The 17,784-nt window shown below is 41.2% G+C and overlaps 1 protein-coding gene across 1 annotated transcript in view; it reads right to left on the bottom strand.

Moving 5' to 3' along the window:
- arm (armadillo) overlaps positions 1-17,784 on the bottom strand; it is a 48,636-nt gene that overhangs the window by 13,023 nt on the left and 17,829 nt on the right. Inside the window, exons 2-4 of the mRNA XM_068374986.1 lie at positions 14,951-15,011; positions 2,942-3,165; positions 2,415-2,609 (exon numbers count right to left, since the gene is read on the bottom strand). Coding sequence (XP_068231087.1) covers positions 2,415-2,609; positions 2,942-3,165; positions 14,951-14,984 — 453 coding nt within the window. The 5' untranslated portion in view covers positions 14,985-15,011. The remainder of the gene's footprint in view (positions 1-2,414; positions 2,610-2,941; positions 3,166-14,950; positions 15,012-17,784) is intronic.

The raw sequence follows: 17,784 nt of genomic DNA, 5'->3' as shown, positions 1-17,784 counted from the left end.
AGATGAACGAAGAGTGACATTAGGGGGTTAAAGGATGGCTCCCTTTCCTGGCCAAAAACAATGGGAAACAGGGTTTGGCATAGGTGCCATCACTCATTATGCACTGGGCATAAATGTCTTTGGTTTTGCAAACCTTCACCACCACTTGGAAGGAGCACCTTACATCGTCTACAAATGCCGGACCCATTAAGATGCCAACCTTCTCCCATCATAGTGTCCTGTATCCAGACTTGTTGGTCAATGGTGAGCTTGGTTAGAGGGAGGGTACGTGAATTATAGAGGCTCGTGATCTTGTAGGTGTGGGGGACCATATGACAGTCCTAATCCTGTTTAGTCTGCCCCTCAGCTGTGAATGGCAGGGGTTGTGCTGGAACACAGGTGTGGAAAAGATGGTCATAGAGAAACTGCTAAAGAGAGAATCGAGAAGGGGTCGCTGAGTTCTGAAGCTCTAGCAGTCCTCTACCAAAAGGCTTCACAATCTATGTTGCCGGTTTTAGCGATTATGTATCCGACAGCTTTCAGGCCAGCTTCTGCATGTCTATTAGACTAAGGGAATGAGAGAAGTAATGATATGGTGAATGCCCCAGCAGTTGGTAAATTGCTTGACGCTTTAAAATGGGGCACACCAACCTAGGCGAGGAGAGAAAATTCTTGTTACTCTGGCTGCGGTTGTCTCGTCCACGGGATCACCACGGGGCAAGAGAGAGTCTGAAAATCTATTAGTACAGCAATAGCAATGAAGGACTTCCCAGCTACGTGGACGACTCAGTTGACACACGTTCAAAGGGTAGGGATGGGTGTTCGTCACACATGTAAGGTTCTTGTTGCTGACAGAGGAGAAGCTGTTAGCAGGCCTCACAGCTTTCTAATGTATTTTTTGTGTGTTAATACATGAACAAATACTGTCTGTCTTGGTTGTCAAAGTAGCTTCGACTCCTAGGTAAATGTCGTGGAGGCAAGCCACGGTTCACCTACGGAGAGCTGCAGTTAGGAGCTCATTAAGTCTCCATCCACATAAATGCTACATCAACTTCCAATATGTGAGGGCAAACGCATGGAGGTCATAGTGGTTAGTGGTAAAGCCATTTGAGAAGTAATGGACAAGATTGTAGGCTTGATCCTGAGATGCAACTGTGCAGATTTCCTGTAATCTTATCCCCCACGACAAATCCTGTTGCCTGGTCATCGATGGAAGCGTGGTGCTAGCAACAATGAGCCTGACATTTGAGTCAATGTGGTCAGTCTACTTCATCTTTAGATGTGAAGCAACTGGTTGGAGATCAGAGGGGCTGTTTCCCACATACCTGAGTGCAGCGAAAATGTAGAATGAAATTTTTAATTATATTTTGTAGGTGCGAATTCTCAATATCGTCCAGTGTTGTGGTTGAGAATCAGTATCAGGGGACAATGGGCAGTCATTAATGTGAAATGCATGTCCAGACAAATGTAGGTAGCACTTGGCTGCAGCACAGGTGACTGCGAGTAGCTCCAGCTCCATGGTGGCGTAGCGAGTTTCTACGTCTATAAGAAAACAAGAGCCCCACTAGACAAGACATTTGACCACGGATGTTGTCCTAAAGTAGGCCACAAAGATGTAAGGCGTCTAGTTTTCAGGAGTACGGGTAAGGCTATGTAAAAAGGAGTTTTTAGTCTTCTCTGAATTTACTGTACCCTTAACTAAATGCAAAATAGTAAAAAAATTTACTATACAAAATTTACTTTATGTTGTGATCAAAGAGGTCAGTTGAAAGCTGAAACTTTGAGAAGATGGAATACTGTACCAGTGGACAATTTTCCCCCCCACACAAAAATACAACACTGCAGCTGCCGGCTACGTTACCCCAAGCTGGGTATGATTTGAATCACATTGCTATTTGTTCATAATGAACAACAAACAATTTCAATCCCAGGCTAAAAAAAAGAATCACTTAGACCAGAGTTGATGAGAAAATGGAAAGCCGGAGGATATATGTAGTATCAAACTAGTTAGTTGCCATCAAACGCCATATGGCGAAATGGTTCTCAGGGAAGAGGCACTTGCAGAGAAAATGGGACATTTTTTTTTATGGAGTGAACATCAATACAGCTTCAAGTAAAATCAACACGAACAATAAAGGTGTTGCATATAAAATAATTAAGTATAATTCTTTGATTTCCTAAACTGTAAAAAAACTGATATACATTTTAAAAGAATATAGAGTACTTAGTTTATAATTTAAGAGTTTTGAATATATGGATGATATTCCTTTTTTGCTTCTTTACAAAACTATTCTTGACGTGAACATAACTTAAAGGTTACATTGAACATATACAGTAATATCTCCTGTAATGTCAACATTCAATGCAATTATGGAATGCTATACCATATGCAGGATATATTCTTGTGGGAAAAAGTAGGGGAATAGCAAACCTACCTGATAATTAATTAAATTAACCACAGCATGCTTCAGCATCTGTGAGGGCTCTGCCAGTCTTTGCACAGCTGTCGGTTGCTGGGGATCAAATTGAGTGGAGGGGATTTCCATCCCTTCATCTAGAGTTTCAGGGAACATGGCAGCACGAACTCGCTGAGATCTTGTCTGGTTCAGCTGTTGATTCATATCGTCCACCTGCAATTCATATTTTCAAAGAAATTAGCATATAAATCACAATTTTATATACCAGAACACCTGTGTGGAATTACTAATATTAAGTGCCATGGCAATAATTAACAAAATACAGTAAATAAACTTCTAAGTGATATACCTTACTACAAAAGCTTATGTCGAAGCAGCATTACGATCTCAAGTTTATCACACTCAACAGCAAATCTTTCTTTTGACTGTGCCCATCAAAGATTTATTTACTGCAATTTAATCATCTTCATCATTACTTTGAAATGAATGACAGCCCTAACATCAGCAACTACTTATAAAATCTAAAAAATTGATTAAAAATCTACCTGTTCTGATGTAAACGCGGCTTGATTGAAACCTTGCTGCGCTTGTCCTTCCATCCATTCTGCATCCATGTCTTCCTCTTTACCGGTAAGAGATGGGGCATTTGTGGTGGCACCTGAGTGAATACCTGAATCACTCATATAGGTGTTCTGTTGCCACATGGCAATCTGTTCTTTGGGATTCTGCATTGGCATGTCGGCTGGGTTATGGTAGCCACCCTGGGACACTGGAAAACATAAGAAAATAATTTAGGACATTACTTTAACGCTTAGTCATCCACACAAACTTCAACAGTGTTAAATAAGTTTTACTGCAAAACATGTATGAATCTCTTAAGAAAAATTCTATATAGCATCTCCTAAAACATTTTAAACCCATTAACTAAACTAGGGAAGAAGAGCATATTCAAATTTAATTAATACATTTAGATGACTAGTAGTAATCATCAAGAAATGCATTCAAGTCTCCTCTTCCCTCAACTGGGTTAAATTTGAAATGACTTTGCATTATTCTTTTCTTTCCTTACTCAGGGGCAAATTATTAAATTGAATTAATACAAAGATAATAGAAGGTACAGACGAATCAATATCATCCATTCTCTATAAATTAAGGACTATGAAAGGGATCAAGATAAATTGGATATCTCAACTGAATTTCCACAATTATCTTATACAGGAACTCCAGCCTTTTAGCGAGATTTATTCCAATTACTTCCAAACCTGCAAAATAAGTCTAAATTAAACTAGATCTTTCACTATGAATCCAAAGCATTCTTTTTATTGTTTACATGGCAAAAACACTCTTCCTAAAATACTGTTTTCTTAAAGCATACAGCACTGAGTAATGAATGAAAATATTTCTAAAACTAAAATATGCATGAATAAAGTAAGAAATAATCACTAGACTGTACTTAAATAGAATTCTCCCTACCCCTTGAGGGAGTATATAAACTTTTCATTAACACTTCTTTCTTCCAAATGAATAAACTCACTCACAATAAGGGTGGAACTGATTTGGTTCGGGAAATTATTACAACACTGGATAGTAACTATTAAAAACCTGAGAACATCAACATCCAGAAGTTTAATTTGATTAAGAAATTATCTGTGTTTTTGTTACCAGATGAATTATATCAAAGAAATGGACTACAACAACAGTAATCCAAGAATAGAAACAATACATCATTGATGGAAAAATAAAATGAAAATAGCTGACGAATAAAAGTTTGTATACAGTACTTATAATGGGTCATGAGAGCTTACGAGGGTGGTAATTGTAGTGTGCCTTTGGCAGTACTTTTGGACAGTAATAAACAGTTCTTTGCAGTAACACTACCCCAAACTACTATTTTTTGCCTATCACTTTTTACCAGTTCTCTTTGGTCCCATATAACCGAGATGAAAAGTACCCCAGCTTTACCTTCCTATCTTACAAAAGCAACTCTGAGTCAAGATGTGACTCATTATTCCTTTACAATATATACTTAAAAATCACATGTGGTTATTTTCATATAAGGGCTTAGTGAAAAAAAAAAACTACTTTGGGAAGTGTTCCTTGTCCTGAAAATCATTTCATCAAACCAGCAAAAGTAACATAAGCAGCTAATAAATTACTGTAAAGGTTTGCGAACTCATGAAACTTTTTCTACAACTTCAGCTCCCCAGGAGATCAGATGGTCTTGCTGATTTTTGTAAAGGGCCTAGACCTAAGACCTAGTAGAAAACTTGGGTTCAAGAGCTGAGCGATATCCTTCACCTCTAAGAATGAGGAGCTTCCTTAACAAAGAAATCGCTTATCCGGATAACATACTTGGGAGCGATCAGGTTCATGCCGAACATCTGTGCCGTCAGCCGACTATGAGTGATTGGCAAAATGGGAAGATGGGCAGAAAGGAGGAAGCATGTAGAATCCCTATGGAAGTCGTAAGGCAGACTGGGACTAGGTAGCAGAAACTGAAAGTTCCTGTCCAACTGAAGGACAAGCTGGCCGGGCGACGGTGAAAACGTGAAGTACGGAGCCTTTCGCCCCGCACTGATGTAAGGCTCCTACAAGGAGTTACAGTACTGTTGACTGAATGTTTGCTTGCATAATCCTCCTGCTCAGATGACTCTTGCATACAGCCCTACCTGGACAACTTCTCAAGAGTGTGTTTTTGATAAGGGTCTGTGAAACAAAACCATTTATTAACGAAAGTCAAGAATGGAAGAGTGTCTTCTCTCAACGTACTGAATACTTTATCAACCCTATTTGTAAAGTACTGTAGTCACATTGCAAGCATTACTGGTAGGTTGAAAAGTAGGTGGCATTGTTCTGAGAAGCATTTCCCTGAGGTGATCATGTATCCAGTGTGTCCCCTCCTCCCTGGATTCTTCCGTGTAAGGCAATCTCTGGAGGTGGGGTTCAATGGAACTCCCATAGAGAATAAAGTCAGTCCGTACTAAGCCCGATTGTCCAGTGTTGCCTATTCTACTGAAACCACAAGGTAGGGAAATCAATGGCTGCTTACCATCGATTCTTCTCATAATCCTGAAGCAATTGCCAGTGTGGTAGACATGCAGAACGGGTTTCCAGGTGCCAAGAATGTTCAGAAGAGTTTTAACATCCAAATGAAAGTTCTTAGCCATGTGGGAGCAACTGTTTTACCTACCCCCGTTTGCCAATACGAATATTCAAAGCATTGTCAGCATACTCCGGTCCTCTATTTTTGTCCAGCTATACAGCTGTGCTACCAAGAACACAATTCTCATATTGTAATAAAAGGAACTTGGAACATTGTCCCAAGGAGGAAGACAAGACGAGCCCTTTGTCGAGAAAATCCAAGATGTAAGTCTTGATATAGGCGGCACAATAAAGGAGCATGAACCCTTAGGACAAAAGGGAGTCTGAACTGAAAATCAAAGCATAAAAGGTGATGAGTTCACAACATAACATAGAATTGGTATCCAGATGTAAGAATCCTTCAGGTTCACTAAGAGGGAGAAATCCTCTTCCTGATGATAGACTATGGTACTTACAGCACTGTCCTCCTCTTGAATGGGAAGTCAAGTCAGTCAACAGGCTGCTATTGACTTTTTGACTGGAAGAGTTAACTGCAAAAGCTTGATTGCAAGGCTTGGGTAACCATTTGGAAGGTGTTTGAGTGCACTTCTCCCCCTTGAGTTCCTTCTGGATCCAATGTTGCACTGATAACATGGTTTAAGACAGAGGTCCTACTTCCAGACTGTTTGGGACTGTCAAGTTTAGGGTTGAGGCAAGGTATATGACTGCATCCTGTTGTTGCTGTAGACTGACTAGCCCTTGTGGCCAAGCATGGGCTCTTGCAATTCATCAGGCCCTAAGCAATTGCATTCAACTAAAGGTTAAAGGTTATGCTGCTGCCTGACTGATCCTGAAAGTCTTCCATGATAGGAGATTCCAGGCCTAAAAAAGATGTGTCCCCATGCCTGCGTTTTACATCAGATCCCTATTTTCAGGGCTTCTAAACACAAAATTAATCAACCTTGACAATGGAGTCAACAGAGTTTATCGGGAACGTCCGAGGCGGAAGAGGAACAATGGCTCGATCTAGCGCTAGAGGTAGGGGAGTGGCTACATTGCATAATAACAAACCCCTTCCCTGGGGTTGAGTTCAGGTAGTTCTTTCCGTTCTAGGAAAATTAGCCCATGCACTGCTTTTTGCTCTCCTAAGGGGAGAAAGGTCAAACGTTCAAGTAAGGAAGATAGGGGACATATCCACTGCATAACAGCCTGATTACATTTGTAAGGGTCCATATCTGTATGGATTGCCCCTGTTCACACCCAAGAAGTATGTGGTCCATTGTCTCGATGGGATGACGACATAGGAGCTCAGCAGAAGGGGCGGGACCCCACTAATGAAGATCGTCTCCAGTCCTTCAAACTCTAGTTCTTGTTCGATTAAGAGTAACCTAATCCTTTCTACAGAGGTTTGTTCCACGGGGAAGCGACGCGCATGGGCTCTGGATAGCCTCGTCAGGTGGGCAGTGCTCTGTTTCTCTCCAGCGTTCTAGGCAGTAAGTTACCTACTCCAATGGGGTCAAAGCAAGTAGTGGTTATGAAGCTCTTACAGGATTTCAATTTATGTCTAACCACCTGGTGTTCATAGAGCCAGTCTTTTCATCATTCTCGTTTATATTTTTGGGCCTTTGAATGAGCTGTTCGGTGGTGCAATACCTACCAATCTATAAAGTACTAGAAGGGGTGTTGGTCTTAAGACACCTGTATCTATGTGACATGCTTGATTGATTTTGGCAATGCTCGAGTTGCGAATAACATTGGTTAGTTTCTAGAGAAATTACTTAGGGTTCACAGTGTCATTGGCTGCTGTTAGGTCAAACAAATACTGACCCTGTGATTTTCAAACTCAAATTCATCCTCAATATACTGAGTGAGGCTAAGTACCTGAGAGCAGCAGGATCTTCCTGCCCTGAAGCCAGCCTGGTCTGGTGATAATTTTTCTTTGGCTGTGGGAGCTATGCAGATCATCATCATTTGTTTGTAAAGTTTGCATTGCACAAGATGTCGAGGAGAGATATTGCCCCGATAGGTCTTGGGGATCATTGGGTCTTTGCCAGGTTTTAGTAAGGACAACTTTTGCTCTTTTTCATAGTTTGGGGATCTAGAATATTCATGTAAAGTTAAGAAGTGCCAGTGCCCATGATTTAGATCTGCCGCCAAAGTGCAGTATCATCTCAAATGTAATGCCGACAGCCCAGTAGCTTTTCCAGGTAAAGGCCTTTTCTTGCAAGGCACATTTTATTTCATCCTTAATTCTTTTGAGATGTACGCATTAATTGTTATATGGCTCCCCATTAAGTAAGAGTTGTTTTGCTACTGTGTTAGTTGTCACCGCAGCTATTCTTGTCCGAATTCAGTTTACCGCTTGTTTTCCATGCTGCTTCTTATTCTGAGTCATGTCTGTGCTGGTTATTAGTTCTTACCATCTCTGCCTTTTCTAGTTGGCTACAGAAGCCATCAAAACTCTCCTAGTTCGATGGTGTCTTCAGCAAACAAATCTAAATTGAACGCCTGTGTATAATCATTGCAAATTATTTCTACTTCCTCTCGGAATATGTCTTAACACTGTCCATATACGCTTCTTGAAAAGTTCACAGTTGTTTGGTTCTGGTTTAATGTTATTTATCTTGTCATCCAGCACTGATATGAAAACATTCCCTCTTGCTTTCCAGAAGTATAAACTTTGTATAGGTTAAAACTCAGAGCTCTAATAACTGGTTGAATGTTAACCCTTTTACCCCCAAAAGACGTACTGGTACGTTTCATAAAACTCATCCCTTTACCCCCATGGACGTACCGGTACGTCCTTGCAAAAAAAATGCTATATAAATTTTTTTTTGCATATTTTTAATAATTTTTTGAGAAACTTCAGGAATTTTCCAAGAGAATGAGACCAACCTGACCTCTCTATGACAAAAATTAAGGCTGTTAGAGCAATTTAAAAAAAATATACTGCAAAATGTTCTTGAAAAAAAATAACCCTTGGGGGTTAAGGGTTGGAAATTTCCAAATAGCCTGGGGGTAAAAGGGTTAACATCAATAGGTCTGTGTTAAGATTTTAGAAATAGATCATAGACTGCTATTTCATAGTTTGGGTAGTGACAAGATGACATTTGGTCAGGGTAACATCCTCCCTTCCATCTTGTGCTCAATAAAGAATGTTTATCTTTGGCATTATGAAGAATGGTTAGGTTGTTATTTAGAGCCCATTCCTCTACAGCCTCTCCATTAGTGTTATTCTAGCTATACCCCATATGCTGTTGTGACTGTTGAAATCTCCAATCACTAAAGATGCCCTATTTCACTTGTTTTGATTTGGAGGCCATTTAAATGGTATAAGTGGGGGTTAGTAAACCGACATGATGTTGAAGTTTTTATTCTCTGTTTGGAGCATCTCCATCCCTTCATTTGGTAGGTCAACACCAATCATAGGAAAAGAGGCATACATCATAACCACTTGCATCACTTTCACAGGAAAAGGAATTTCACTATTGTACTTTACTACAGTTAAGTAGCTCATCAAAAGCCCTTGAAGGCCTCAAGATGGTTAGGGCTGTGATTTTCAAAAACCCTTTCTTTTAAAATTTCTGATGAGTTACCAGTAACATTCTAGACATTAAAAACCTCCAGTTCATTTATGTTTTTATATTCCTTACAGCAATTAAGGATGGAGCATTGTATACCATGGCGCAGATGCCACGAGAACCAAAGCAGACCAATAATAACCTATAACACGGTATCCCTAAAAGCTGCGAACACATACAGTACCTGCGATTATCCAATACTGTAACTGAAGATAGACAAATAACTTAAACACCCAAAAAGGGCAAAAAACCCACAACCCCAGAAACTGTAAGTATGACCATAGCACGGACACTTAAAAAAACAGTACCCTGTACAGTAATGCCTAACAGTAGGAATGATGTTAGACTTGGGTTTAGATACAGTAGGGCAAAAACTGCTATATTTTCACTTCAGTATAGTCGAGAGGCCAACAGTTTAGAAACGTATTAAAGCTGATCGGAAGGATTTAGTGAAATTAAGTTATCTTTAGGGCTTGCAACAAATTTATCCAATTCAAATTCATTCCCAAGGAGAAAATCAACTGTTTGAGTCTTCTATAAAGAATTAAGTCCGACCTCTAGAGGTTCCCTTTACAGGTATGTGGTTTTATCTCCTCCTTGACTGTCACAAGGGGGCACCTAATAGAAGCAATGTATTATAAGTAGTAAACAAAGAGAAACTGTATTATCTATAAGACATCTACAGAAAACTATAAATGCAAGTAAAAACATTTAGGCACAGGGGAAGGAGACTAAACTGTATTATAGATTCTCTTGGACTAACAAATCTTTTGTTTTTCCAGTAATAAGAATCGAAACTTTGAAAGTCTCTTAGTACCAACAACATTATTCTAAAATCTTGAAGTGCTGTACTGCACTTCTATAGAAAATTAATGTCTAAATTTGCCATCAAGTGCATAAAACAAACAATATTCATCAAATCAAAATAAGCCACCTAAAAATGAATGGCTTAAATGAACAGCTACTATATAAAAAAAAAAAAGTTATTTTCATTATAAAATAAATTTTTGAACATACTTACCTGCTAGTTATATATACAGTATAGCTTATGTCTCTGACGTCACGGCAGAAAATTCAAAACTCGCGCCAATCGCCGATTGGATAGCCAGGTGTACCACCTGCGCACCCTAGCGAGGTACCTCAGAACCATCCCCTGTTCCCTCATATCTTCCATGCCTCTAGTCTCTAAAGGTGAGGAGGGTGTTAATTTAATTATATATAACTACCAGGTAAGTATGTTCAAAAATTTATTTTATAATGAAAATAACATTTCTAAACATAAGGCTTACCTGGTAGTTATATATATAGCTGATTAACACCTTTGGTGGAGGGTTACAGGCAGCCAATATAGATGGAATTCTGCTTAAGAGTTTAAATACAAAACAAGCTTAAGGGTTCGTACCTCATAAGGAAGCTGACTTCAATGATACTCTGCCATTATGTCCGCTTTCCTTATGAGATCCAGAGGTCCTCTCAGGGGGTTGAAGATCCCTAGGAGCTGTCAAACCAGTGACCACACCTCTCTGTGACAGAGACTCCTCTAATACCCAGTTCTGGGCGCTCTCAAGGAACCAAATTGACCACCTGACCAATCAATGATGCGGAAGACTGTCGCAATCTCCACAAGACAACCATAAAAAACAAATTAAAAGTTCCAAGAGAAGAAAAGGTATTAGGATTATGGGAATGTAGTGGTGGATCCTTCCCCCACTACTGTACTCACTGCTACGAACGGTCCCAGAGTGTACCGGTCCTCATATAGAGTTTGGACACTTTTCAAATAGTGTGAAGCGAACACAGATTTGCCCCTCCAAAAGGTTGTGTCCATAATGCTTTGCAACGAACGATTTTGTTTGATGTCCACCGAGGTTGCTACAGCTCTCACTTCATGAGTCTTTACCTTTAAGTCTAAAATCTGTCTCACTACAATATGTATGAGCCTCTTTAATTAAAAGTCTGATAAAGAACGACAGGGCATTCTTAAGACATCTGCAAGGAGGGTTTCTTGACTCAGCACCACAGGGCTTCCTACTTGCCTCTAAACTCCTTCGTTCTGTCTAAGTAGAACTTAAGGGTCCTTACTGGACATAGGACTCTCTCTAACTCATCGCCAATCACATCCGAAAGATTCGGAATCTCAAAAGCCTTAGGCCAAGGTTGAGAAGGGCGTTCATTCTTGGCAAGAAAACCCAACTGTAATGAGCAGATAGCTTTTTTATACTCAAAACCCACGTTTTTACTGAATGCATGGACTTCACTAAATGTCTTGGCTGTTGCCAGACTAACTAAGAAAAGGGTTTTCATCATGAGGTCCTTCAGAGATGTAGAGTGCAAGGGTTCAAATCTGTTACTCATAAGGAACTTCAGGACTATATCCAGATTCCAAGCTGGTGAATCCTGGTGACGTTGCTTCAATGTCTCAAAAGACTTAAGAAGTTTTTGTAAGTCTTTATTATTTGATAGATCCAAATCTCTCTCTGAATACAGTTGCCAACATGCTCCTGTATCCCTTGATAGTGAATGAAGAAAAATTGCGCTTCTTTCTCAGGAATAAAAGGAAGTTAGCAATCTGAGTTACAGAGGTACTGGAAGAGGAAACGGAGTTGACTCTGCACCATTCCCTGAAAACTTCCCACTTGGAATGATAGACTCTGATGGTCAAAGACCTCCTTGCTCTTGCAATCGCTCTAGCTGCCTCCTTTGAAAAACCTCTAGCTCTTGTGAATCTTTCGATAGTCTGAAGGCAGTTAGCTGAAGATTTTGGAGACTTTGATGGTGCCTTTACAAGTGGGGTTGTTTGAGTAAGTCTACTCTCAATGGAAGGCTTCTGGAAGTGTCCACCATCCATTCCAGTACCTCTGTGAACCATTCCCTTGAGGGCCAGAAGGGGGCTACTAGGGTCATTCTGGTCCCTTCACTTGACACAAACTTTTGTAGCACCTTAAGGATCTTGAAAGGCAGAAAAACGTACACGTCTAGATTTGACCAATCTAACAGGAACGCGTCCGTGTGTGCTGCTTCGGGATCTGGCACTGTGGAGCAATAAGTCTCTAGCCTCTTGGTCTTTGAGCAGATGGTCCAACTCTGAAGTAGACCAGAGAACCTTGGTCTTCCTCATGGCCGATCTATGGGGAGAGTCTACTAAGCTTAAGAAATCTCCCTGGGCAGAGGCAGGAACTCCCAAGCCGAGAACTTCTCACGTATCGTGCCATATACTGGACCTAGATGCTAATCTAGTTGGGGGAAACGCAAATGCTGCTTTCCCTTGGTCCTTTTTGGATCCCATCCAGTCTCCCATCAACTTAAGAGCTCTTTTCGACAAACGAGACAGCACCATTCTAGTAAACGGAGACGACTTCTTTGGTTTCCCAAGCGTGAATTCCGATGGAGGCGAACGTGGAGCAACGGGAACAAAAGACTCTGGGAACTCATTATTGAATACTTTCATGAGTTTCTTTAAGTCCACTGAAAGGTGAAAAGATTTAGTCTTTTCTTCTTCAGATAACTCCTCAAAAGGTTCGACAGGAGAAAGGAGAACATCAACTTCTTCTGATAAAGTCCCTTAGACGCTCTGTGAAACGCTCGCGGTCCACGCGATCAGAGCCAAGGAGTTCTGGATCTTGCTCGACGTCCTGGCTCGACCTCCCGTCCTGGAGGGCGCTCGACCTCCCGTCCTGGAGGGCGCTCGACCTCCCGTCCTGGAGGGCGCTCGACCTCCCGTCCTGGAGGGCGCTCGACCTCCCGTCCTGGAGGGCGCTCGACCTCCCGTCCTGGAGGACGCTCGACCTCCCGTCTTGCTGGACGCTCGAAGTCCTGGATCGAAGGACGCTCGACTATACGACTAGAAGGACGCTCAACGTCCTGCTTAGCTAAAGAAGGACACTCGACGCCTCGCTCTGGAGGAAGCTCGGAATCGCGTCTTGATGGACGCTCGAAAGCACTTGCTGTAGGACGCTCACTATCACTCCTAATAGGATGTTCGGCGCTCCATTTTGAAGGACGCTCTACTTCCTGGAATGCAGGACGTTCAACGTCGTGTGATGTAGGGCGTTTAACGTCATGTTCACCAGGACGCTGATCGCTACGCACTGTCAAATGCTCAACACGTCCCGATACTTGCCGTTCGTCTGCAAGACTCTCGCGACTCAACGTCTTGGGACGCTTGGCGTCCAGAGCGGAAGCTTCCATAGCTTGATAGCTTTGCATAAAGGACAAAAGCTTTTGCTGCATCTCTTTCAACATATTAAGATTTGGGTCTAGTAACGAAACAGGTGACGATACATCAATGCCAGGCTCGTTCTCTACACCGCTCAAAGACCGCTTAGTGTGTCCAGAGGGCGAGAGACAATCTGAAGGAGGCGAAGGAGCATGAACTGAGGTCATGCCTGATTCAGACAACTGCCCAACAACTGGACGATTCTTTAAAGAATCTAACGTCCTAGCAGGACGCTTGGAAGACGAGCTCTCTTCGGTAGAAGGAAAGCATTCTGGGCTACTCCAATGGCTACAGCTTGGACCTTGTGACGTCCTGGAAGGACGCTGGTTGCCATTATCAAACTTCCGCTTAAGAGGTCTGGACGCTTGACGCCAGCCTCTTTTAGGAACGTCGTCATCCGAGGATGAATAAAACACCTTAACCTCACTTTTCCTATGGTGAGGGAGAACGTCCTGGGAAACGTCAACAGGAACGCTCGAGGGGACGTCTGCACGGGAGCTAAAGCCTCTCGTTTCCTTTCATTTTTCCTTCTCCCAGGGGTTGGGGACCTTGGAAGAGGTCTAGGACTAGGAGAACGACAAGCCCGAGCAGGCGCACCCTCCACAGCACTAAAAACACTCACTGCACTTCTCGCACTTTCACTTTTAAGCTGCTTAACGTCGGACATTAATTGCGTCCTATCTGCAGCGATAGACTCAACCTTCGCGCCCAACACCTGAATAGCCAACATCATGTCTTTAAGTGTAGGCTCATTAGCGGTACTCTTAGTGGGATCAGGAACTACCACTATAGGGGAAGGAATAGGTTCAGTGACATGGGAAGAGGAAAAATCTCTAGAAGAGCAGGAAGAACTAAGCCTTAACCTATCTCTTTCTAACCTTCGCATATAGCGATCGAATTCAAGCCACTCACGATCAGATAATAGAAGGCATTCATCAAATCTATCATCCAGCTCGCAAACCTTACCTCTACTTTAACACAGAGCGAATGAGGATCAATGGAGGCCTTTGGCAACCGGGTCTCAGACCCATTCACACACACTAAAAGTTACAGGGGGGGGTAGCCATTTTGAAAAATTGTTAAAGATCAAAAGAAGCAAGGGTCAAAATATCAATATCTAAACATAAATCAAGAGTATCCAATAGAAAATCCAATCAAGCGAGAGTCAAAAACCAAATTTTTGTACTTCACCAAAGGGAGAGCAATATTAGGAAAAAGCGAAGAGAATATCCAACAATGTTGCCTCTATCGGCGGCAGAGAAGATATGAGGGATCAGGGGATGGTTCCGAGGTACCTCGCTAGGGTGCGCGGGTGGTACACCTGGCTATCCAATCGGTGATTGGCGCGAGTTTTGAATTTTCTGCCGCGACGTCAGAGACGTATGCTAAATATATAACTACCAGGTAAGTCTTCTATTTAAAAAATTCAGTTTGCAAATGAAAAAAATTTTACCTGTGCAACTGGGTGATTATTGTTAGTAACTGGGAGATCATTATTATAACTACAGAAATTAGCAAGTGACTACCTATTCCCAACCACAGTCCATTCACAAAACCAGTGAAATTTTCTTTCCATATTTTGCTTGCTGGTGGTATTCAAATATGATTCCGTGATAAGGATTACTTTCATAATAAGAATAATAAATTTGGGAAACTAGTCTCCCCTTCAAACTTACTTGGCCGCGCCTGTTGAGGCATCGGGTAACTCATGGTTCCGACTCAGCACACCGCACACTTCTGAAAGCAAAAATAGAATGTAAGAAAGACAAAAAACAAATGTTGCATTAAATTCTCAACCAAAATTATCCTCTTACAAATAAAGACTACATTAAATACATAACAAATTTGCTACTGCTACAAGGGAAAATATATCAAACTGAAACAATTCATTACTTAATTGCAAACTAAATTCAACAACACTATTTTCTTTGTGCTATAACCTTCATTCAACAATTACTGTAATTATAAACTGTGCTTGGATAACCATAATTGAATCATTAAGGTTAAAATCATACAGAGAAAACCATTCAGAAAATGAATTCACATACTAGACAGAGCACATACACATCACACAGTATCTTTCATTTCTTGATTTGCTGTCTTAGTCATCTTACTATACCCCACAGTATAACCTTCCCCAATGCAAAAAGGCTAGTAGTGCACTGTAGAACTGCAAGATTCAATGCTATGAAATAGGGTGGAGCAACTATAAACTTCCCTAGCATAAAATTAAAATATGATTACATCTCGCCATTAAATCATTCTCGTACAGTTCACATTTGTTAAAAGACAAAACAGTACTTTACATGTGCCTAGAGCTGTCTGACTAAGGTATAATAAATTACCAGTTGACCCAGTCATCATTGAGTTATCAAAGATTCTAATTTTGTTTACTTTTAAAGAAAATTACAAGTGACCATTTAGAGGAAGTAATAGTTACCTTGTATATGGCTCAAGCTGCAAGATAACTTTCACTTTTTGGCAATACTCAACCCATGCATGTTATCTTTAATTAGATAATTCTTGTCCCATGATGGAGCTAGGTTCACTACATGACCTGCTGAGCAACTACCACAGGTCCTAGGGAAAACATAACCAAAGACATGGGGATATACTTCCTCAGATAGTGGACGATGAAGGTTGTCTATCAGTTGTAGAATTCAGCCTTCAATACTTGACTCACTGAAAGATACTAATTCCTCTGACTTTGTGAGTGTGAGGCCAGGCAGGCTCTTCTTGATCACCACCAGAAAACATATTCAAACCCTCACATGACATAAAAGCAACTACTCATTATTGGTTGCCTCCTTATGGGAGAAAATGGGAAAAAAAAGATTCAAACCTTGGGTCCTGAATGGCAAAAATCTGCCTCTTTGCCACAAACTCTGGAACAAAGGAAAAAGAAACCTTGTTCCATTCCTCAGTATGATTTCTGGCATATGAGGTGCTGTGGAACTCTCCTACATACTTCGTGACACTAGAGCAAGGAGAAATACAGTTAGAGCTAACTGAAAAATATCTTAAAGGTTTGTAGGGGAGGTTGTCTGAGTGACGGGAGAACACATGTACCATCCCACGACAGCGGTAAAAGATCAACAGTAGACTTAACTGTTCAAAGCACCTCGTAAGCATCAAAAGTTCTCATGAGGAGGAAAGATTCAAGCCTTTCAGCCTGAAGACTTGGCTGAAGGCTGAGCAATAGCTTTTTACTGCTGTAAGGAGCTTCTACCAGCAAAAGTAAGAAAGAAAATCTGCTATCACTGCACAGATGCTTCAAGCAGAGAAAAACTCCTCCAACAACATCCAACACAGATGATAAACCCCTTTGCTTGGTAGACGTATGCAGAGGATTGGCAGAGCTATCCAGAAATCCCCAGAATGGTACTTCACTAAAAGCCTTTCAATCGGAGGAGTGTGTCTCTTCACCTGTAAAAAGACATGAAGGTAAATGTTTTGTGGTACCTCAGCATATAGGGTTTGGCAAAGACAGTTGGCCCACAGCAGTACTGTACTTGATCCCAGGAGGAAGACAGGATCGGCCAGTAAACTAGAAGTAGACATAGATGGATGCCACTGGTATGAGACGAAGCTGATACCAGAGTAAACATTCAAGAGAACACTTGCAGGATGCCCAGTGGGAAGGTCAAAGCACAGGACCTTGAACTTGAACACCTTGCCATCGAGGATGAAGTGGAAACACTAAACTTTCTGTCGGCTTGATGGATAGGGATCTAAAAGTGCGTGGCCTTCAAATCATAGGCAAACATGAAGTTGTTCCTCCTCATTACAGTCTGCACAGTGCTTGGTGTGTGTATCTTTAATATAGACTTTAACACAAACTTTATTGAGGAGAAAAGATAAACGATCAGTCTCTAGTCCTCTTGACGACTTCTCCACTAGCACCATCATCATCTTCTCCTCTTATGCCTATTGAAGCAAAGGGACACTGTTAGATTTTGCCAGTCACTTATCTTCGGCATCTAATTAACTACTTTTCCATTCATCATCATCTACTTCACGCTTCATAGTCCTCAGCCATGTAAGCACAGGTCTTCCAACTCTTCTATTGCATAGTGGAGCCCAGCTAAACATTTGGAGAGTGTGAAGAGCATGCCCAAACCATCTCCATCTACCCCTCATCATGATCTCATCCACATTTGGCTCTCGAGTAATCTCTCAAAGTTTCCTTTCTAATCCTGTCCTGCCATTTAACTCCCAATATCCTTCAGAGGGTTTTGGTCCTTACAGCATCACCGATCTCACTAAACTGATGAATAGTCTGATTTTTATAAGTAATTTCTGACGATTTGATTTCCAAATTTTACTTAACCTACCCATTGTCTGGTTTGCTTTTTTCAATCTTTCACTAAACTCTAATTCTAAAGACTGTACTGGAGATCATAGTTCCCAAATACTGTACTTAAATGATTCAACCCCATTAATCCTTTCTCCTTCCAATGATATTCAATCTTCCATTGCATACTCAGTTCTCTTCCTCTGTCTTTCTTCT

Source organism: Palaemon carinicauda, chromosome 6, assembly GCF_036898095.1.
Source record: "Palaemon carinicauda isolate YSFRI2023 chromosome 6, ASM3689809v2, whole genome shotgun sequence".
NCBI classification, from domain to species: Eukaryota; Metazoa; Arthropoda; class Malacostraca; order Decapoda; family Palaemonidae; genus Palaemon; species Palaemon carinicauda.
The sequence above is the reverse complement of the archived record's forward strand: the minus strand, read 5'-3'. Positions and strand labels throughout refer to the sequence as shown.